Source organism: Hippoglossus stenolepis, chromosome 15, assembly GCF_022539355.2.
Source record: "Hippoglossus stenolepis isolate QCI-W04-F060 chromosome 15, HSTE1.2, whole genome shotgun sequence".
In the NCBI taxonomy this organism is placed as follows: Eukaryota; Metazoa; Chordata; class Actinopteri; order Pleuronectiformes; family Pleuronectidae; genus Hippoglossus; species Hippoglossus stenolepis.
Genome location: NC_061497.1, coordinates 19,315,982 through 19,339,330, shown reverse-complemented (window position 1 = coordinate 19,339,330; position 23,349 = coordinate 19,315,982). Strand labels below are relative to the sequence as shown.

The window sequence follows — 23,349 nt, the reverse complement described above, 5'->3', positions numbered from 1 at the left end:
TCAAGGACCTGATAAGAGATTCCAGACCTGCACGTCTCCGGTCTCCCTTTTCAAGACACGACCGTACATGAGGACGTCCGGGTGGGAGCCTGTTTGATGCCTGTTTCACGATGAATTCTTCCTTTGAAGCTGAATCAGATATGGCTTCAACCTGCCAGAGACGGAGGCGACTGTGGAGAGAAGTTAGGCCTGAAGAAGAAGAGCTGATGAACGATGGAGCATGACAGCATGGAGGGAGGAGGAAGGGGGGGGGGAGCAGCTGCAGCACAGAAGGGAGGTCAGGGGAGGAAAGGATAAATCCACATCTCAAAATCGATGGGGAGGAGAGGGGTGTCCCAGGGGATGGATGATAAGAAAACACAGTCAGGCTTCTGTCAAGAAAAGTGTAAAATGTCATCGTCTACATAGATTCATCACCACAGGGCTGTTGGATTTACAGCCCTCTGTCCCAGCGCATTAAAAACAGCTAAATCAAGGTTATTTACACGGGACAGATATTAGAGTTGTGGCCACAGCTCCCCTCTTAAAACGTCCCATCAATCTTTAAGGCGTGGGTGAGAAACCTCTGCGTTACACAGTAGTCTCATATCATTTAACAGGATAATCCGCGAGCTGTCGCAGCACCGTGCACACAGCCGATGTGGAGTTTGAGTCACAGGGCGTCCTCGGTGCTCTGGGATGTGATGGAGGTGGAGAGAGTCGCGTGAAACACCGTGAGGGGAGGGGGAGACAATAGGCTCCAGAGCTGCAGGGAGGATTCTGACTCAGTGTGTGTGTGTGGGTGAGAGCAGGATATAATGGTATGGAAAGTGAGGACAGTGAGGGAGTATTTTTTTTTAAGGAGTGGGTGGGTATGGGTGTGTGCTAGAGAGAGAGAGAGAGAGAGACCTGTTGGTATAAAAGCTCTCTCTCTCACTCTCCTGTATCTCCAGTGTATTTGTTGTGTTGGGGGGGACCCCAGTTGTGTGTGTGTGAGCGTGTGTGTGTGTTTTAGCCATTTGCAAGTATACAGAGGACTGATAACATCCCAGGATGCATCAGCTGCTCGCCGTGACCTCAGCGCTGGTGGCGCTCTGCTGTCTGGGGAGCGTGGATTCTTCAGCCTACGACAAGATCGTCACCCACAGTCGCATACGGGCCCGGAGTGAAGGGTAAGGAGACGGGACCGGGGGGGGCGAGGGGGGAGGGGAAAAAATAAACTTTCATCACAAAAGTTATTGCAGATTTTACTTTTTAATTCAGCAGATTTTTGCTGATATTAACAACCCTGATCCATTATTTTTCCATTTAACTGCAGATAAATGAACATAAATTGTGTGATTACTTCAGAAGCAGGTCGGCCACATTGATGAGAATATCGATTCAAGCCATAATGGAAAATTCAATATTGTCTCTCACATTCATTTTCTCCTCTTCTATAAATATATAAGTCCCCGATTTAGCGTTTGAAAATGATTCTGCAGTGAACTTTTTACATTTAGGTTTGAGAAAGTTTTTGAATGAATTTATTGTAAGAAAAGAAAAGAAAAGTGAAGATTAAAAACTAAATTAAAGTTTGCATTGTTAAAAAAAACACTGCACTTGCATGTATAAATGACTTGTTCTTTTCTCAACCTGTCTGCACCCCTCCCTGTTTCATACCCTCACTCAACAACCCTCACCTCCTCCTCTCATCTCATCCTCCTTTCTTCTTACCCGTCTCTCTCCCCTCCCATGCTCCCACATCCCGTCTCACCTTCCTTCTCCTCCTCCTCCTCCTCCTCCTCACTTCTCCTCACTTCTCCCCCCTCTCATCATCTTCCTCCCCCCATCCCTCCCCTCCCCTCTCAGGCCCAACGTGTGCGCAATGCAGCAGGTCCTGGGCACCCAGAAGAAATACTTCAGCACGTGCAGGAACTGGTACAAACGCTCCATCTGTGGCAAGAAGGCGTAAGTCTTTACAGAGGGACTCAATGGATGGAATTAAAATGTGTTTGCACGGAGCCCAGCTGGTCTTAACTCAAAGTGCAAACCACACATCCTGCACATTATAGTAACAACTCTTAAAATGATACCTCTGATATAGGTGGGGTGTGAAAAATGATGTCAGACTTTTCCAATGAATCAGATAAACACGACGTACTTGACATTGATAGATTTCACAGATTGCATTCACCTTTTACCTGCTCACCTGTTTTTTTTTACTGTGGTTCAAATGGCCGAGGTCATGTCTCTATGAGTCCAGCTGTGTGGACGCTCAGGCTCAGTCCGTCTCCTGCAGCCTGAGCGTGTAGCTGCATGTCTCATGTTCCTCTCTGAACCTTCACACACACGTACATTTCACTTTTCAACGTTTTATACACGTCTTATTGGCAAATTTGAGTTTTCTTAAAAGTGGAACGAGAGGACCCAAGCTACAACATATCATTTTTTTGTTTTTCATGATGCTCAACATATATATAACTCATGATCCTCACCCCCACAGCCCTCACACTAAATCCCCCTCCTTGTGTATGGGCCTGTTTTGTAGCCTGCGGGCGAGTTCACTCTATTGTCGACCTGCTGATGTTGTAAACTCTGCTCAGCAGTGATTGACGCTCCACTTCCCCTCAGATACATTTCAGGTGTTCAGGAAGAATTCTGTCTATATGCTCTTTGTGTGTGTGTGTGTGTGTGTGTGTGTGTGTGTGTGTGTGTGTGTGTGTGTGTGTGTGTGTGTTGTGTGTGTGTGTGTGTGTGTGTGTGTGTGTGTGTGTGTGTGTGTGTGTGTGTGTGTGATGGACACGATACACTTTTCCTTCATTTTACCTTTGCACATTAGTTTTCTGTTAAAATGCTGTAATTCTACTTGGCATGTTTCCATTTTTATGTGCATTATTTTGTACATATTTCTATTCACTAGTATTTATTGTGATAATTATGCATATTTTACAGTAGTTTTAACTTTTTTTACTCATTTACTTGCTCTCTCTGAACTGAGGAAACATAAGAAAGTGTAGCTCTCCTGCGTGGATCATGTTTTTCTGATTGTGAAACTACTTTAGTGACGTTTTGATTGCATTGAGTTTTGTGTCCCTCGGTGGGAGTGATACGCGTTTTAGAATTCAGTGATAAAAATATGAAAATTATTATTTTTATTTGTTTCGTTTCAAAATGCCAAACTACAGGAAATTACCAAAAAAATGTGATGAACTGCATAGATGCACGTAGCTGATGGATTTATGTCAGAATAGTATTTCCTTGTGATATGAGATGAGAAGACGTGAGGGTGAAATATGTGGAACACCGCTGCTGATGTGTTGATGGAGTGTAAGGCTCGGCTGGAGCTGCTCTCTTCCTCACTGACTCTCAATCTTTCACAGACACGCACATACAAGAACACACACGCACACACACACACACACGCACACACACACACACACACACACACACACACACACACCCCTTCTCTTAGTCATACAATCATTTGTAATGGAACTAGGATTAGCATGAAAGTGAGGTGATGAGAGGGAGAGTGCGGAGAAGAGTGAATCAGTACTTGTAGATTCTAAAGAGAAGATAGGAAACTACATGCAGCCACCAGGAACTATTAAAAGAAGAGGTGAGGCCACAGAAGGAAAGTGATGAGGGTTTTATATCAAACATGTTTGGAACTAAAGTAAAGATTTAATAAACTAGAATTAAAATCAAAATTTTAAAGAAAGATTTTAAAGAAATAAAGAAAGACGTAATGTGGATTTTTTTTCTTTTGACATGTGATTACATTTCACATTACTTAATCGTTAATGCACAAATACAAATTAATCAAGTATGAATTTTCACTCTGTAAATCTCATTTACTAAGTTATATAATCAGGTGTAAAACAATTTCCATTACCTAAAAGTTTCGATAGAAATAAATAAAAAACGAACTTTATATTAAATATAAATTATATAACTAAATTTAAAAAACTGAAATAAAATGACACAGGATTATATCTCCATGTTCTGCACTTTATCGTGCAGGCATCAAAACAAATCAGTCAAGTGCAATATATGAATTTTATGATTGTATGGATTAAAAAAGGGACAAAACCACATTTAAATGTCTGAACTAACAAAGTAAAGAAGAAAATGTGACCGAACTGAACCACACTTGTCCAGAGCCAGAGAAGTTGCCTCACTCTGTGGCCACAGTGAGGACATCGTCTGGCAGCGCTGCAGGAAATCCACCCAGCTGTGGTTGTGTCTGAGCCGGATCTGGTGTCGATGAGTGAATAGCAGAGGGAGTCGAGGGCCTGTATGCAGCATCTGAAGCAACAGACCTTGACCCAACCGCTGAGAAACCGTTTCAAAGAACAAATGATGTGAATTCAACCTTTAACTCTTCCAATTATCCACCCTGGAGTTAAGTGATACCCGGGGGTTGAGCGGTTGAAGTGGAGATTCAGGTGGAAGCAATTATCTGGGTGTGCTGATGTGATGCTGCGGACGGACACGGTGCCCCGGGGGCTGCGGAGGACAAACGCTTAGAATCAGGTTGATTTGTGGTTACAGTAATAATGTCACTGATGGATGAGGCGTGTAAGAAGTCACAGTGTGGTGTCTTCTTTACAGTGAGTGGTTGTTATGTATAAAGTAGAGTCATTTTGGCAAAGTCGGCAGGACGCAAGAAAACCAGATTATTACTGATTGCATTATGGGAAAAAACTGTAATGTTTTAAGCTGATGCCAGACATGTCTTCTTCTTGTGTGTGTGTGTGCGTGTGTGTGTGTGTGTGTGTGTGTGTGTGTGTGTGTGTGTGTGTGTGTGTGTGTGTGTGTGTGTGTGTGTGTGTGTGTGTGTGTGTGAGTGTACAGTGTCTGTGTGTGTGTTTGTGTGAAGCCCTGTTAAGCTGCTTCGTGCAGCGACACTGCCAGAGGCCTGGTTCCAGTGCGTTGGCCAGTTCTGTTACTGGTCTATTCTGCCTCCATTATCCTGTCAGTGTGCAGCTGGGGAGCAATGACTTCATACCTTCCTGTGTGTGTTTGTGTTTGTGTGTGTGTGTGTGTGTGTGTGTGTGTGTGTGTGTGTGTGTGTGTGTGTGTGTGTGTGTGTGTGTGTGTGTGTGTGAGTGTGTGTGCATGTTTTGCATGATATCAATCAGTGTCAGAGCATACAGGGATTTCTCTGTCGAGCAACAGTAGCAGATTCACAGATTCGGTGTCACTGCAAACATTTACACACACACACACACACACACACACACACACACACACACACACACACACACACACACACACACACACACACACACACACACTGGTTGAAGTGGATTAGAAGAGGTTCACTTTAAACGTGTGAATCATCTCAGGGAGTTAACTGGAGAAAGTGAGTTGTGTTTTTTTAATGTTTGTGCACTGCATGTTTACAGTGGTTACGAAGGGAGTGACTTGCTCTTGCATAACCAAACAGTTATTTGTTTTGAATATGAATCCTGCAGGGGAAGCACACAGTATTTCCATGGGGGGAAAAAAAAACAGAAAGCAACAAACTCTAACAGTGTCCCCGTCTCTTTAGCAAACCCCCTGGAAGCTGGAACCTTTGAGCGGCTTCGAGTTAAACCCCAATTAAATTTATTCCGGCGTTCGGGGACTCCGTGACTCGTTCTCTGGCGAATCGTTGATGGTGACTCACTGCTCGTTCTGTTGGAACCTTTGAACGAAGTGCGTTAACTTGGGACGAGGCCCAAACAAACGTCTGCTCTGTATTATTCCTCAATGAGAATCTGCTCGGAAAAACACAATTTGCTCCTCAATTTAACCTAAATTTGATGGAATATTGACTTATGGCTCAAAGTGTCAGGTCTTCTCACAGTCGGAGGAGGGTCAGACGTGCAGCTCGTGTCGGGAGGTCCTCTCAGCTTCCTGCCAGGATGTTTCTACTACTTTCACATATTTTCCTAAGCTGTTCCTTCCGCCCCCTAAATCTTTCAAATTGACACAAGAAGTCGATTGTGTATCAAGCTTTAGTTTTTTCTTAGACTTCTTTGGGAATTAGATGAAATCAGACGGATACGACTGTCTGTTTTTTTTTCCTGATGAATATAAAGTGCCCGGTGGAGTCTAGTATTGTCTGTGGTGTGGTGTTTAAAGGATGGAAAGGAGGTGATCTCCCTTTATTCTGACTAAAGGAGGCAAACACAAAATCCTGTCAAGTCAATTTTGTACATATGTGACAGCATATTACACTAAACTATAAACAGCGATCAACCTTACGGACGTGATGACGGAAAAGCTAACGTACAAAAACTTGAACAAACAGAAATGTGTCGTACCTCTGCCACGGAGTACGACAAGGTTCTCTATCTTCACTGTGCACTCACTAATGACAAAGAATAATTACGTTAATTACGAAACTAATAACGTCGCTCTGGAGCATTAACTTTAAGAGAAAATGAACACATACACCTACACTGCTGTATGTGATTATATATACAGTACAATGTAAAGCTCTGATTCCCGTAGAGCTCATGCTGTTGAGTTGTTTTAATGTGACGGCCCACAGACGTTCTTCTCTACATATTTTATTCAATTATCATTTTGAAGTCAGGGAAAAGCTGCAGAGGTTTGATCCCTCATCTCTTTGCTCTTTGATATCGGTGATGCACAGCTTGTCAGTGTTATTAATATTCTTCCTCTCTTGTTTTTGATCCCGTTCGTTGGGCGGGTTTGTTGTTGTTGCATGAGATATTGGAAACGATGTCGGCTCGCTCACTCGCTCTTTCTTTCTTAGTTCTTTCTCTTTGATTGGTCTACGGAGACTTGTCGGCCCTCTGCCAGTCTCCATTGTGAACCTCTTTCATGTTAGTGGTGTTTTTCTTATGTGCTCTTATTCTCCTCGACAAGCTCGACTTCTTCTTCTCTTCCAACTTTCAAATGTACTTTGCCCAATTATGGGTTTATATTTTGGTGAGTGAAGTCCCTCCTCTTTCTGCAGCCTCGCTCTCAGTCTGTCTCACATGTCTTCACCTCTCTGAGTCCAAGTTCTCGTCAGTCAGTCCTGCTTAATAATGCCTAAGGAATTCCTTTAATGTATTGCATTACATATATTATATTGCATTTTGCACAGTTTTGTTTTTCATTTCGTTGTTGTGTATAGAGCTCTCTGGACATTTTATAAATTTTTCACATGGATAAAGTTAATTAATGTCTTTTTAATCACTTACAAGTCTTATATGTATGTGTTTTTTTGGGCAGGACGGCCGTATATGAGTGCTGTCCTGGGTACATGAAGCTGGAGGGTATGAAAGGATGCCCTGCAGGTAGGTGGCGCCAACTACAGACGTCCAGCACATAGGTCCTGTACAGTCGCCTCATGTTTCTGTGCATGAACAATCCGTCTGCTTCCTTTCAGTGGCTCCCATCGACCATGTGTATGGTACGTTGGGGCTCGTAAAGGCTACAACCACACAGCAGTACGCTGACATTTCCAAGCTGAGAGAGGAAATTGAAGGCCAAGGCTCCTTCACCCTGTTTGCACCGAGCAATGAAGCCTGGGACCTGCTTGACCCTGTGAGTGGAACTGAGGTTTAAAGAGAAAACAAATAAATACAGTAAGAAGTGAAGAATAGAAAGTTAGGGACGTTTGACCGATGGTGTGATTTCCCCAGTCTGTGCGGTCTGCACTGGTGAGCAACGTGAACATCGAGCTGTACAACGCTCTCCACTACCACATGGTGAACCGACGTCTTCTGACAAAAGGGATGAAGGACGGCATGACTGTAAATTCCATGTACCATGACCTGGGGCTCCACATCAACCACTATTCAAATGGGGTCAGTTTATCCACAGTGTAAAGAACAATACATGACTTCTAACCCCATTTACTGACTTGGCTTAACATAAGATTCCCCCCCTTGTTAAGGTTGTGACAGTGAACTGTGCCAGAATCATCCACGGTAACCAGGTGGCCACAAACGGCGTGGTGCATGTGATCGATAGGGTCATCAGCGCCGTGGGCAGCACCATCAAGGATGTCCTGGACGTCGACGAGGACCTCTCCTCCTTCAACGTATGTAAAACGCACAGCGCGCTAAATACAATGGGTTTCAAAGTTAACATTTTATTCATGGAAGTGAAGAGTAAAGAGTCAAGAAAAGAACCAATGACAAAAAGGTTTCCTTCGGTTATGAGACCCTTTGACGTGTCTCGTTTCCCAGGCTGCGGCGTTGGCTTCTGGTATGATGGACAAGCTGGACCAGCCGGGACAGTTCACCCTGTTTGCACCCACCAACGCAGCCTTTGACAAATTGAACGCAGGCTACCTGGAGCGTATCATGGGCAACAAGGATGTTATTGCAGGTGATATAAATATTGGCTATTCAAGGGTTGGTTAGTTAGAAGGGATCTAGCAGTAGTCCAGACTGAAATGTGTTTGCTGTGAATTTTTGTTCAGACATTCATGGTCCCCAGAGAATGAACCCTACTAGCTTTGGTGTCTCTTTTTACACCACTTGCTGATTTGAGTTTTAAAAAAATACCAGTGAAATCGATTTTGTGCATACATTCATGTAATTTAGAGTTTTCTATATTTATACACATTTTTATAAATATCTGGGAGAGAGAAGCCTCTTTCGATTTCATTTCCTTTCTGAGTGTGATGAGGATAAAGATATTTTAATCTTTTAGATTATAGATCTATAGATTATCCTAGAGTTTACAGATACCACGACTTTGCTCTTAGTGCCAATGTGAGGTTGACGCTTTTTCAGTAAAATGATCAACACCGAATGGATTCACACAAAATCTGCTTCAGACGTACATACCTCCTTGATTCTTTATCTACAGTAGCATAGCATCATTAAAAGCTCATTTTATCTAAACTTACACACCTGTCAATTTCCCAGGAAAACAGAAGTAGACGCCCCCTCACACACAAGTTCATCCACACACTGTGCAATGAAATCAGGAAACTCGTGTCTCCACAGTGGCAGCTTATCTGCTTATTTGTTGAATCACTGGTCGGGAATGTCTATAAACATGAAGCCGGTAAGTGGCTTCCTCTGGGAGCGCGATATAACCTCAGATTCATTCTCAGACTCTTGGCAAACAGGCTTTACTGACCAACCATCTTAGAACTTCCACCAAAGTAAAGATAACATGGATCCTTGTGCCTTGTTTCTACAGTTCATTTGAATTTCTGTGGGTTTGGAACAGATTCCCATGTTGTAAGTGCAGTGTGTTTTGCAGGCCAGGTTTTCTTGCTCAGTTTGACAGTTGGACTCAGTCGAGGGGTAACTCCATATCTGAATGTTGATAGAATTACCCAAGTATTTCCAAAAGAGCTGAACAAATATGTGAGTGTAGCCAGATTACAAAAATAACCACAGACAACCCACAGAGGCTATAAAAGTGCAAAATCTGATCAGGTACATGTTTGAAATTCTCAACCTCTCTTTCTCACAAACTTTCCTCTAAACTCTTTCGTCTTTTTCCCATCAGCCCTGGTGAACTACCACCTGCTGAAGACTGTCCAGTGTTCAGAGGCGATCACGGCCGGATCGGTGTATGAGACGGTAGAAGGCAGCAGCATAGAGATCGGCTGCGACGGGGACAGTCTGACGGTGAACGGCATCAAGATGGTGCTGAAGAAGGACATTGTGACCACCAACGGCGTCATCCACCTCATCGACCAGGTGCTCATCCCGGACTCAGGTAAAAAAATAAACGTCAACACTAACATATGTTCAAATCATTTAGCGATATCGTTCTGTGATCAGCAACATGTCATGTTCATGTGATTCACACCAGCCAAGGAAGTGATGGAGCTGATGGGAGACACACAGAGCGTGTTCACCGACATGGTGTCCGAACTGGGATTAGCCGCCGCCATGCGTCCGCAGACAGAATACACGCTTCTTGCTCCAGTCAACGGAGCCTTCACCAGTGAGTTGATCTCCAGTCTGGTTTTCACAGTGACCTCGACATTACAATGCTTTGCACAATGTGATGGAAAACTAACATTTTGTCCTTGAAAGACATCTCACACTTTATTTAACTTTTTTAAGGAGCACATTAGAGACACTAGAATTGCACTCAATGGCATTTATACCTCTCCTTAAATTAAATCATATCTCAGCAACACATCGGTGGTAGTTACATGTTTCTAACCCTGTATGTTACGATACAGCGGCTGTAAAACTAAAGCCTACAGCCCAATGAAACAACATGTAAACCCACTAGCTCCAGCTTTTTATGTGGACATGCCCAGAATTGCACACACTCATCAATACCAACCCCTGAAAGTGAAAAATACTGGACCCCCCCAATCCGCATCAAAATTTGATTGGTTCTTCCCTAACCCATACCGCATCCCTCCACTAGGTTCCTTGCTAATCTGTCCAGTAGTTCCTGTGTAACCCTACGAAAAACAAACACCAGTACAAACATAACCTCCAAGGCAATAAGACATAATGTATAACATAACCTGTGTCGTTTTTAAAACTGCAACTTGTCTGTGTTTGTCAGATGAGGTGATGTCAACAGATCAAAATCTGCTGAGGTACATCTTGGAAAACCACATCCTGAAGCTGAAGGTCACACTGAGTGAGCTCTACAACGGACAGCTGCTGGAAACACTGGCTGGGCAGTTCCTCCGGGTCTTCATTTACCGCACTGTGAGTCCAACACAGTCCATTAAAGAACAGGAAGAGATGATGGAAAGATAACAGAGAGAGTTGGCTTCCATTCCCGGGAACCTTATCAAGTGCTAACATGATTTTTTTTGTCTTTGAGATATAAACAAACACAATAAAGCAGCGGGTTTGTCCAGCGCTCTTGGCAAATTAAATGCCTTTCTGCTCTGGTAGCTCAGATATTAGAGTCAGCTGGTTTATTTCGTCACAGGATTGAAATGTCCTGTTTGATTTACGCAAACACGATAATGTGGCAGCCGGCTTCCTTTAAATCCAAATGCTTAACAGATTTGAACAAAGACTTTTCATGGATACCTGAAGCTCTGCTCTCTGGATAACTCTGCTCTCTTGTTAGGCTGTGTGCATAGAAAATGCCTGCATGCTGCGCGGCGGTAAGGAGGGAAGCAACGGGGCCGTCCATCTTATGAACTCTCTCATCCAACCGGCCAAGAAGACGATGTACGAGCTCCTGATTGCTGACGGGCGGTTCAAGTAAGAACTACTTCTCGTTTTTGGCTCAATTCCTTGCTCATCAGCTGGTCTGACCAGATGTTGACAGCAGGTATAAGCAGGGAGGAGCTGGTGTCTCACACCAAACAGCGACAACCTCCCAACTGTAGCAACCTTCATACTGAAAATGGCAAATATGGGGACTATTTGAATTGTTCAACCACTGTCAGGATCCATCTTTTAATGGAGCGATGCCTGCGACCTACTTCAGGCAGTCGACTTGAGTCAACCTGGAGGCTCTGGCGGGGGGGTTAACGATATTTGCGTGCGGTCGAAGCCGAGACATCAAACTCATAAACATGAGTTATATTACCAAACAGTTTTTTTAGTCCCCATGGGGGAAATCAGACCTTTTAATGAAGGTGATCTCCTCCAATCATGCACATTTTCCACCTAAGCAATCGCCCTGACACTATTATGAGAGGACACCTCTGCTGTATCGTGGATTTAGCGCCGCCCAAGATGACTGTAATTGGTTTAAAGTCTTTAAAGTATCTGTGAATGAATGAATGAGTGAAGGCAAGTAAGGATTTTACTTTTGCTACTTTGTAAATCTAATTATTTCTTATTTGTGTTTTCTTGGAATGTGTTGTTTACTTTTCTGTTCTCGGCTAAATTGTAAATGAGGTCTTAACCCCAAAGTATTACATTTTGAATTAATTAAATTACACTCTAGGTGTTGCCGCCATAGTCCACTCTGTCTTGGTCACTATAATGTTGCTCTAGTTCTCAGCTCTGGAAAACTAATCATTGGTGGTTGATGTAAAACCCTTCGCTGCCACTGGGCCGGAGTACGAATGTCACCACAGACACATTTAAAACTAGAAACTACAGAGAGATTTACTTGGCACTAATACGATTAATCTGTATTTTATGAACTCGTTTGGCAAAGGATTGAATGTAATGGACATTGATGTAAGAATCCCACACTCCAGCTTTGGGTGATTAGGATGATTAATACTTTGTTTATACCTTCAAATTTACTGGAGCCTATTAAGTGGTTTTCCATGCTGTGGGCTACTCCACACATTTGACAGAACACAATAATCTACCAAACATTAGTGCTTTTCCACACATTTCACATTTTCTGGCTCGGTGACAAACACTCGCGCCCGCTGATGAATAACTGAGGAGGCAGATGTGTGAATGAGCGGCGCCCACAGAAGCACATGTGTCTCACACATATCCCAACCTCAACAACCATAATTCCCCCCCCCACCTCTCTGAAATGAGAAACACATTTTACCAGTTTTCAATGCAATTATGAGATGTAGTTTAGCCTCGTCGCAGACCACTAGAGCTGGAGCTGCCGTTACTGGTGTAAAAGATGTAGAGCTGGAATGGGACATAAGAAAAAAATACGTCAGTGACCATGAAAATAAAAAGCAGGATTTTCATTTCGACCTTTGTTGATTATAAAACATCATCAGAATTATTGATTTACAGGCAAAATGTCATCTTGCACGTTTCTAGATTTAACCCATTGATGACTTTCTGCTTTCCTTATTTCTTACTTTATTTGAATGAATGTAGGATGTTCCTGTCACTGATGGAAACTGCAGATCTGACTGATCTGCTGAAGCAGGAAGGCTCCTACACCATGTTTGCACCAACTGACGAAGCGTTCGCCGACCTGAGTAGAGAAGACTTAGCTCTGCTCAGAAGTAAGTGAAATAAACACACGTTCACCGAAAAGAAGGAATACTGTCCATCTAGTTTGTTTTGATTTAGAAATCTACAACGCAGGAATGAGGGGGATACAAATATGCTAACAGTACATATATCATGTTTAACGTGTGTTCTCGTCGACAGGTGATCTGAATGTCCTGAGAACCATTCTGCTGTACCACTTCAGTAATGGCATCTTCATTAATGGAGGACTGGAGGGAGGAGTTACCAATCTGCTCAAAACGCTGCAGGGCAACAACCTGCAAGTTAAGTCTGTACGTACAACCGGTCTGTGTTCATGTGTGGAGTCGTGTCCTTAGAGCAAATATTAGGCTTATGGTCTCAATCTTTCTACATTTTAAATAATGTCCTTGGGTTATATAGTCAAAAAACACCATATCTCATAATGTTGAAGAAATTGATTCTTTCTTGGTCCATGTCCCATCCTTCCACCAAGTTTCCTGGAAATCCACTCAGTGGTTTTTGCGTAATCCTGCTGAGAAACAAACCAACCATCAAACAAACGGGATGGGAAATCTGGTAAATGTGATGAGGCTTTTAACTTGCAACTAAAAAAAATAAGAAAAGGCAAACTGTGGAGAAAGTCCAGACCCGATCCTCTGGAGACCCTCCACAGGTCATGTCTGAAACAGCTCTACACAGATATTTTCACTATAATCCAGCTTTTCCCCACATTCTCATTTAAACTATTGGAATTGAAGAGTCAGAGCATATTTATTATTATTTCAAAGTTGGATATATTTGGAGAACGGCCAGAAGTAATAAAATCTGCCTTCCTGTCATTTCCATCAGCATCCACTCCCATTTCCTGGTCTGATCCCCTCCACCCACCATTTCTTCTCTTTTTCTTTTTCTTCCTTTCTGTCTTAATGTCATTTTTGTCATAATTTCCCTGCAATTACTTCAATTCAGCCCCTTTCCTAGAACAATATCGAGTTATCAGCCAAAATGTCACATCAGGCTGACAGGACCCACTGAGCAGACATGAGAAAAGCTTGTTTGGGATAATGTGCTGTTAGGAGAGCTGCTTATTCAGGCCTCAATCTGTTAAAATGGAGGTTTTTAAAATGTGGACTCAGACAGAAAGTGATGTGTCTCAATGGTTGATGTGGGTGAGAGGAAGCCTATCCCTTACTTCCATGTCCACCTCCACTCACAACTGTGGAGTCAATTAAATTGCAGGGAATCAGAAATTGAAGCCCCGACACCTGGAAAACCTCTCATGTCAAACCATTTTGAAAAAGTGTGCATTTAAAAAAATACAGGGAATGCCTCAGTGAAGTGGTTTTTAAAGCAGAAGCTGATGGAACTCACAAATTAATTCTACGCCTTATTAGTGATATTAGAAAAACACACGTGCATTCAGTGTTTCTCTGTTTTTCTCAGGTTAACAACTCTATTCACGTCAACTCTGTGGAAGTCCCAGCCAGCGACCTTATGGCCACAAATGGCGTGGTCCATATCGTGAAGAATCTTCTCTATCCCGGAGGTGGGAACAACGTGCATTAGTAGAAAATCATGAAATGTTCCCTGTGTGCGTGGCTACGTGGTGTTTACTGATGATGCGTCTGACTTGCAGACCTTCCTGTGGGCCGTCAGGAGCTCATGGTCATCCTGCAGAAAGTGATTAGATACATCAAGATAAAGGTAATGAAAGAGAAAGCTCACACATGTGAATATGTTCAGCTCACGTCTGTGTATGTTCTGTTATAAAACCTCCTATTCTGCTTTTCTCTTTAGTATGTCCCTGGATTTACTTACACTGAGATCCCACTCACTTCCTACAGTAAGTGTCTCTGTCGCTGAACGAATGTATTCCTGCATTATTGTGTCTGCAGCAACTCATAAACTATTGTGTTACTTCACAGAGAGGACCATCACCACCACTCATTATATTGAAACAGGTGAGACCACTGTTATTAACCACATGACTGAAAGTTAGGAATTAGTTTTCATCAGAGATTTGATTTGTTCTCAGTGTGTTTATTGGAAAAACATGTCTGGCTTTGAAACGAACAGATGTTCTTTGTTTAAAAAAGGAGCAAGTGAAATCCAATCTGCAGCTACCTGCGTGTTCCATCACTTTCATTGTTCCGTTCTGGCCTCTTCCCTGGACCCTCTTCTTTGTTCCGCTCACTGTTACTTAAATCCACTGGGGCCTCTTGGGATATTTAATCAACTCCTTCAGAGATGAGGTAATTAAGCTGTCAAAGCAGAACATGGTCAGAGACCGTAGCGGACTCTTGGTTCTTCCAGTTACTCAGGTCCACATGGACGGAAGCAGGCTTTGATTTATTATATAACAAAGAAGAGATGTGACCTGATTCCTCAAAGGTCCTTACGCACATTAAGTGGACCAGAGAGCTGAAGGTTCGGCTCGCTGAGAGATTACATTTTTAGGGGCTAGACATGTTTGCTTTATTAAATTTATGGAAATGATTAAGTTACTGTGAATTATGTTTTTCTACTACTGCTACTTTTTTGGCTTTATTCAGAAACAGTGTTGTGAAACCATGTGATGTGCAGTCACAGTATAGGATGTGAGTGATGGGTGAAAAGAAGTAGTGGTTCATCTTGGCAGAGCAAACAATATATTTGACATGAACAAAAAATGGCACTGGCTCTAATTTAAAGGTGTGGTTCTGATCTACAGCTCTTTAAACCAAATTAAATTTGTGCATGAATGATAAAATACATGTGGTGTATTCTCCCTTTACACCTCAGAGGGTGTGGTCTACCTGAAGGAGTCTCCATGACGAGGTGGACCACAACCTCTGAAGGACGCAGCCCCTGAATCGAGACACTACTTATGCGGGTGCTTTAAAGATGACCTCTCTCTATTATCATGATTATGGGATGGTCACGTCTCCCTCTTCTTCCTCCGCCTCAACAGTCCCTGATGTGACAAAGGTGACCAGGTTCATCGAAAGGAACCGACTGTCACCACGGTGGGTGATGAGGGGACCCATCCATCCTAACCAGGATCATCGAAATCGGGGATCCAAGAGTTAACAAGGTTACAAGAGTTATTGATGGTGAGGTCAACGTTCATATTGTTGTTAGATGATGAGATTTCACAAAGGTTTCGACACCGATTTGAATGACACACCGTACATTTTATTTTATCGACGCAGGTGGAGAGTTTGATGCTGATGGGAAAAGAATTACAGGTCAGTTTCTCTTGACACATTTTCTGCCATGAGCTGGTCGGGCTGCATCCAAGAGGTTTCATGTGTCCTCTAACGGCTCTTTTAACAAATGCATCAATCTTAAGTGAGCATCATGTCCTCGGTGATCATCATTCATAACATCAAACACATCGTTGTCATGGTGTGCACCATTTTGGCCTTAAAGGAACATGTGTGTACGTTTTTATTCATAGATTTTTACTCAATATTTATTTATATAACTATCCGCACTAAAAAGGACAACGTTCTTCAGGGGCATTATATCAAATAAAACTACTTATATAACCCACAAACTAATTGCTGCTGATTATGAAGATAAGCAAAGTCAGATTAACTCAAACAAAACTTTATTACCTGGTATTTGTGACCATCAAAAGTAAATGCTTGCAAATTAAGGGTAAGACAGGGAATTGTAAAATTATCCAAAAGAAAAACGGTTCACTATGAACTGTGTACATTTACTGCTGCTTTTTTTTAATAGTCATAGTTTTATGTGGCCTACATTTTCATCACAGACCGACTCAGGGAAGTGTAGAAACCAGGTCTAGAACAATAATGTTAAATAGTTGAATCTTTTATGTTGTTTCCTGTTGTTACCCATAATAACTTGCTGTGCTAATGGACAGTTGTATATGTTTCACACAGGGGACATCGTTAAATACGCTGTTCACTAGAATTGTTAAGTTTATTATGGGAGGCTTTGGCCAGTCAACATTCAAAACTCCACTACAGCACATTCAGGTGTATGATGTTTACACAGGTTCAGTAATGATGCTACAGAGGTTGAATTCTACCGTCCGTCACGTGTCTGTAAATGTCTGTCTACTGACAATGGTGCACCGTGATGTGGATGTCTGTCCATCTCGTCACTCATCCATCTGTGTTAATCTCTGTCGGTGCTGCTGTCCCTCAGGAAACCCGGCATTACTCTGCCTATCATAACTCTCGTGTGTACATGAGCAGCGTGCAGTTGTAATGTGACATTTTGAGGTTGCCTATCTCCAAAATGCCACTGGCTTGCAGTGTGGTTGCAGGGGCAGTGAGCTTCAAGCTACAACTGCATCTCTGGTGTCTTGCAGCTTTGTGAGTGGGCTTTAGAGGAATTCACTCTCTCTCTCTCTCTGTGTGAGCTGAACGCCTCCTGCACACCTGAGTGTCTGTGTGTGTGTGTGTGTGTGTGTGTGTGTGTGTGTGTGCGCGTGTGTGTGTGTGTGTGTGTGTGTGTGTGTGTGTGTGTGTGTGTGTGTGTGTGTGTGTGTGTGTGTGTGTGTGTGTGTGCGTGCGTGTGTGTTATAGGACACCTTTGGGGACGTATGTCAGATTAAAGACCACTAATGTGGGAACAGCTTGTCCAGTTGGGGTCCTCAACTGGGAAAAGCGTGATTTCAGGTCAATGTCAGGGTTATGCTGCGTTCACACCTAACGTGAAGCAAATTTTGTGTGGGATGAGATTACATACAAAGTCAATGCAAAGAAGTAAATTTACTTCCAATTCCATTCGACTGTCATTCGCTTCACCCGGTCGAGTTGAAATATTTAAACTCAGCGTAAGATTCCGCAGTGAGATTGAAATTCACCAAAGACAGTTCCTGGCACTGACCCCGAGATAGCACGTCATCAAACTGGCAACTGGTCAGCCTCAGGTAACACTGTCGTCCAGAAGCAGTTCCCCTCACATTTGGTGCAAATGCAGCATTAGGGTTCGTGTAGTCTCCAGGAAAGGAATGGAAGATATGTACTGTCCCTGAAAGTGACCTGTGACAACATCTGTGTGCGTGTCCATGAATCCTGCACATCTGTGCTTGACTTCTTGTGCGGTAGCGGAGGAGGTGTTTTACCGGGTGAATGTACCTGTCAGTCTGTCCGTCTGTCAGTCAGTACAGTTGCTAAGTCGTTAAATGACTTTCAACACCCTTCTCCGCTGCCGGTCTGAAGGTGGAGCCAGGCACACCACGGTGAACGAGCCTCATATCATTGAGGGTAGGGTCTCAAAAATGCATTTTCAAAACTGCAAACTCATTCATGATTTTGTTTGTGACGGTAAAGCTGCTCGGCATTTTGGATCTAACGGTTTTGTTTTGAAACGTTCAGGTCCAGACTTCTCAAAAATCACCACCATCCATAGCAACCCCGGTCTGATCCAGGAGGAATCAGAGAGGATTACCAAACTCATTAAGGGTAAACACTCATAACAGCAGAAAGACTTTGTGTAGTACATGCATGTGTGCACGTGTGCGCAGGCTGACTGTGTTCTCGTCGTTTCACAGCGGGAGGTAAAGGAGCGGCCATCAGAAGACCACCAGGTAAGAGCTCAGTTATTTGATGACACATTCGACACCAAGGTTTTTGCCAAAAACTACACGATTACTCCTCAGATTTTCCATTATCTACCGTTTCAGTCCTTCCAACAATTCTTCTCATGAGTTTTCTCCTCCACATGTTCTCTCTCGTCTTTGTTTTCACTCGCCCCCTCTACACATGTTTGCTTTATTAAATTTATGGAAATGGTTAAGTTACTGTGAATTATGTTTTTCTACTACTGCTACTTTTTTGGCTTTATTCAGAAACAGTGTTGTGAAACCATGTGATGTGCAGTCACAGTATAGGATGTGAGTGATGGGTGAAAAGAAGTAGTGGTTCATCTTGGCAGAGCAAACAATATATTTGACATGAACAAAAAATGGCACTGGCTCTAATTTAAAGGTGTGGTTCTGATCTACAGCTCTTTAAACCAAATTAAATGTGTGCATGAATGATAAAATACATGTGGTGTAATCTCCCTTTACACCTCAGAGGGTGTGGTCTACCTGAAGGAGTCTCCATGGCGAGGTGGACCACAACCTCTGAAGGACGCAGCCCCTGAATCGAGACACTACTTATGCGGGTGCTTTAAAGATGACCTCTCTCTATTATCATGATTATGGGATGGTCACGTCTCCCTCTTCTTCCTCCGCCTCAACAGTCCCTGATGTGACAAAGGTGACCAGGTTCATCGAAAAGGAACCGACTGTCACCACGGTGGGTGATGAGGGGGACCCATCCATCCTAACCAGGATCATCGAAATCGGGGATCCAAGAGTTAACAAGGTTACAAGAGTTATTGATGGTGAGGTCAACGTTCATATTGTTGTTAGATGATGAGATTTCACAAAGGTTTCGACACCGATTTGAATGACACACCGTACATTTTATTTTATCGACGCAGGTGGAGAGTTTGATGCTGATGGGAAAGGAATTACAGGTCAGTTTCTCTTGACACATTTTCTGCCATGAGCTGGTCGGGCTGCATCCAAGAGGTTTCATGTGTCCTCTAACGGCTCTTTTAACAAATGCATCAATCTTAAGTGAGCATCATGTCCTCGGTGATCATCATTCAAAACATCAAACACATCGTTGTCATGGTGTGCACCATTTTGGCCTTAAAGGAACATGTGTGTACGTGTTTATTCGTAGGTTTTTACTCAATATTTACTTATATAACTATCCGCACTAAAAAGAACAACGTTCTTCAGGGGCATTATATCAAATAAAACTACTTATATAACCCACAAACTAATTGCTGCTGATTATGAAAACAAGCAAAGTCAGATTAACTCAAACAAAACTTTATTACCTGGTATTTGTGACCAGACTTACAAATGTAAACGTTTGCAAGTTAAGGATAAGACAGGGAATTGTAAAATTATCCAAAAGAAAAAAGGTTCACTATGAACTGTGTACATTTACTGCTGCTTTTTTTTAATAGTCATAGTTTTATGTGGCCTACATTTTCATCACAGACCGACTCAGGGAAGTGTAGAAACCAGGCCTAGAACAATAATGTTAAATAGTTGAATCTTTTATGTTGTTTCCTGTTGTTACCCATAATAACTTGCTGTGCTAATGGACAGTTGTATATGTTTCACACAGGGGACATCGTTAAATACGCTGTTCACTAGAATTGTTAAGTTTATTATGGGAGGCTTTGGCCAGTCAACATTCAAAACTCCACTACAGCACATTCAGGTGTATGATGTTTACACAGGTTCAGTAATGATGCTACAGAGGTTGAATTCTACCGTCCGTCACGTGTCTGTAAATGTCTGTCTACTGACAATGGTGCACCGTGATGTGGATGTCTGTCCATCTCGTCACTCATCCATCTGTGTTAATCTCTGTCGGTGCTGCTGTCCCTCAGGAAACCCGGCATTACTCTGCCTATCATAACTCTCGTGTGTACATGAGCAGCGTGCAGTTGTAATGTGACATTTTGAGGTTGCCTATCTCCAAAATGCCACTGGCTTGCAGTGTGGTTGCAGGGGCAGTGAGCTTCAAGCTACAACTGCATCTCTGGTGTCTTGCAGCTTTGTGAGTGGGCTTTAGAGGAATTCACTCTCTCTCTCTCTCTGTGAGCTGAACGCCCCCTGCACACCTGAGTGTCTGTGTGTGTGTGTGTGTGTGTGTGTGTGTGTGTGTGTGTGTGTGTGTGTGTGTGTGTGTGTGTGTGTGTGTGTGTGTGTGTGTGTGTGTGTGTGTGTGTGTGTGCGTGCGTGTGTGTTATAGGACACCTTTGGGGACGTATGTCAGATTAAAGACCACTAATGTGGGAACAGCTTGTCCAGTTGGGGTCCTCAACTGGGAAAAGCGTGATTTCAGGTCAATGTCAGGGTTATGCTGCGTTCACACCTAACGTGAAGCAAATTTTGTGTGGGATGAGATTACATACAAAGTCAATGCAAAGAAGTAAATTTACTTCCAATTCCATTCGACTGTCATTCGCTTCACCCGGTCGAGTTGAAATATTTAAACTCAAGCGTAAGATTCCGCAGTGAGATTGAAATTCACCAAAGACAGTTCCTGGCACTGACCCCGAGATAGCACGTCATCAAACTGGCAACTGGTCAGCCTCAGGTAACACTGTCGTCCAGAAGCAGTTCCCCTCACATTTGGTGCAAATGCAGCATTAGGGTTCGTGTAGTCTCCAGGAAAGGAATGGAAGATATGTACTGTCCCTGAAAGTGACCTGTGACAACATCTGTGTGCGTGTCCATGAATCCTGCACATCTGTGCTTGACTTCTTGTGCGGTAGCGGAGGAGGTGTTTTACCGGGTGAATGTACCTGTCAGTCTGTCCGTCTGTCAGTCAGTACAGTTGCTAAGTCGTTAAATGACTTTCAACACCCTTCTCCGCTGCCGGTCTGAAGGTGGAGCCAGGCACACCACGGTGAACGAGCCTCATATCATTGAGGGTAGGGTCTCAAAAAAGCATTTTCAAAACTGCAAACCCATTCATGATTTTGTTTGTGACGGTAAAGCTGCTCGGCATTTTGGATCTAACGGTTTTGTTTTGAAACGTTCAGGTCCAGACTTCTCAAAAATCACCACCATCCATAGCAACCCCGGTCTGATCCAGGAGGAATCAGAGAGGATTACCAAACTCATTAAGGGTAAACACTCATAACGGCAGAAAGACTTTGTGTAGTACATGCATGTGTGCACGTGTGCGCAGGCTGACTGTGTTCTCGTCGTTTCACAGCGGGAGGTAAAGGAGCGGCCATCAGAAGACCACCAGGTAAGAGCTCAGTTATTTGATGACACATTCAACACCAAGGTTTTTGCCAAAAACTACACGATTACTCCTCAGATTTTCCATTATCTACCGTTTCAGTCCTTCCATGAGTTTTCTCCTCCACATGTTCTCTCTCGTCTTTGTTTTCACTCGCCCCCTCTGGCTCCGTCCGTTAACTCCCCGTGTCCCTGTTCACAGCTGGAATGAGGAGGGCGAGGCTGGTCAGGCGTCACCACAAGCCGAGGCAGTGAATCCCAGAACAGCGCCGGGCTCACCGCAGGGACTGAATGCACCTCGAGCGCTCCTGGTCGAGTGCTGGGGGGTTAAACTATGGACCAACAGGGAGACATCGAATCATTCTAGCTTTGTGATTGTTCACCGTTCCACCTGGACCATACTGTTTGTGATTGGCATGATGTGTAATAGCATTGCAGTGACATTAGAAATACCCTTCATGTAAGTGTGCATGGGAAATATGAGTTTGTGCCGTTGGGTAGATGGTGTGTAAGGTGAGATATATTCTGCCGTAGAGAGTTTTTGCTTTTTTTAATTAAAGTCATGTCACTTTTTAAACTTGGCTTGGGAAGATTTGTCTATGCTTTTTTATATGGTGCTTGCTTTCTGTACAATAGATGCATTTTAAAGAAACCGTGTTTTGCTACCATTGATGCTGTATCGTACCTTTGTAAATTATCACATGGTGATTAAAAAACACGATGAATTTTTATCCAGTATTCAATCATTCTTTGCAGCCTCTGAATTCACAATGTTTCCTGGGTTTGACTTTGTCTTAATCTACACACGACTCAGTAAAGTTCCCATGATTCCCCTCAGGAAACCACATTCAAATTCACTAGATCCAGATTTTTATTTGGATCTGCACCAAGTTGCACACACTCATAAATACCGATCCCATAAAGGGTCATGTCTCATTTTTTCATCAAGATCCTTGAATTATTCTCCAGGAAATCAAGGAAAACGTTGAAAACGCTCCATCTCATAGTGTTTAAATTCAGATTCCCTCACTGCATCCTGCCACCGAGCTTTTGCGTAATCCTAAATCCGCAAACAAATGCTGAGGTTGTAGCTGCAGTTGACAATCAACACTGATATGGACAAATTTAAAAGAAGCAGAAGAAGCTGCATTAGAAGTGATCTTCATCCTCCTGCTCTCAACACAGAGTATGAGAGCAGGAGCTTTCTATTCCCTAAAATATGACTCTTTGCTTAAATCTGGAAAGAGATTTGTTTTTCTTGGAAATAAATGATATTGAATTTTTATTAGTGTCTCGGTGAGATGAACCTATCACAAATCTGCATCATGTAATTAACCAAGACAAAAGCAGATGAATATAAAGTTTCACATTCGCACCATCAGCCTCATTCTTTAACTTTTGGTTTTATTTCAATCCTAAATCAATAGAACATAGAGAAAAAAACACTGTAGGATTTATGAGTCAGAGTCTGTGAAGTGAATAGATTATTCCATGTTTAACAGCTTTTCCAAAAATAATCTTCACGTATATCCAGTGACGGCTGATACTGGGTGAATGTATTTTCATTTGGCTTCAGTGACATTTTAAAACAACCTGTTCTAAAGTACTAAACAATAATTTTCTCATCTCTATTGTAAAAGATATGAAGGGTTTAGCCCATTTCTACAGACACTCCTGCATATATCACATTCTTTAGTATTAACATTATGTCATTTTCAAGATATTTGCATAATGTTCACTCTAAAATATACAAACCACCATTCATGGTCGTTACAGGTTTTTCTG

At 42.8% G+C, this 23,349-nt stretch overlaps 1 protein-coding gene across 7 annotated transcripts; it reads left to right on the top strand.

The window, feature by feature from the left end:
- The first annotated feature begins 901 nt into the window (after window positions 1–901).
- Window positions 902–22,295, top strand: LOC118121827 (periostin). Of its 7 annotated transcripts, XM_047343407.1 has the most exons (29): window positions 902–1,151; window positions 1,831–1,929; window positions 7,198–7,262; window positions 7,355–7,512; window positions 7,611–7,775; window positions 7,865–8,011; window positions 8,160–8,301; window positions 9,442–9,654; window positions 9,751–9,885; window positions 10,468–10,616; window positions 10,990–11,126; window positions 12,678–12,808; window positions 12,957–13,087; window positions 14,220–14,322; window positions 14,413–14,480; window positions 14,574–14,619; window positions 14,702–14,737; window positions 15,727–15,760; window positions 15,792–15,868; window positions 15,968–16,003; window positions 17,957–18,001; window positions 18,113–18,199; window positions 18,289–18,324; window positions 18,984–19,127; window positions 19,227–19,262; window positions 21,204–21,248; window positions 21,360–21,446; window positions 21,536–21,571; window positions 21,767–22,295. In XM_047343407.1, the coding sequence occupies exons 1-29, from the start codon at window positions 1,033–1,035 to the stop codon at window positions 21,817–21,819; spliced, it is 2,760 nt and encodes a 919-aa protein (XP_047199363.1). In that variant the 5' UTR covers window positions 902–1,032; the 3' UTR covers window positions 21,820–22,295. The 7 variants fall into 7 exon arrangements, 3 of the variants coding, with proteins under 3 accessions (XP_047199363.1, XP_047199361.1, XP_047199362.1); XR_007034853.1 differs by lacking the exons at window positions 18,289–18,324; window positions 18,984–19,127; window positions 19,227–19,262; window positions 21,204–21,248; window positions 21,360–21,446 and having other exon boundaries at window positions 906–1,151; window positions 15,727–15,868; XM_047343405.1 differs by lacking the exons at window positions 15,727–15,760; window positions 15,792–15,868; window positions 15,968–16,003; ... (1 more) ...; window positions 18,113–18,199; window positions 18,289–18,324 and having other exon boundaries at window positions 906–1,151.
- Window positions 22,296–23,349: the final 1,054 nt, after the last annotated feature.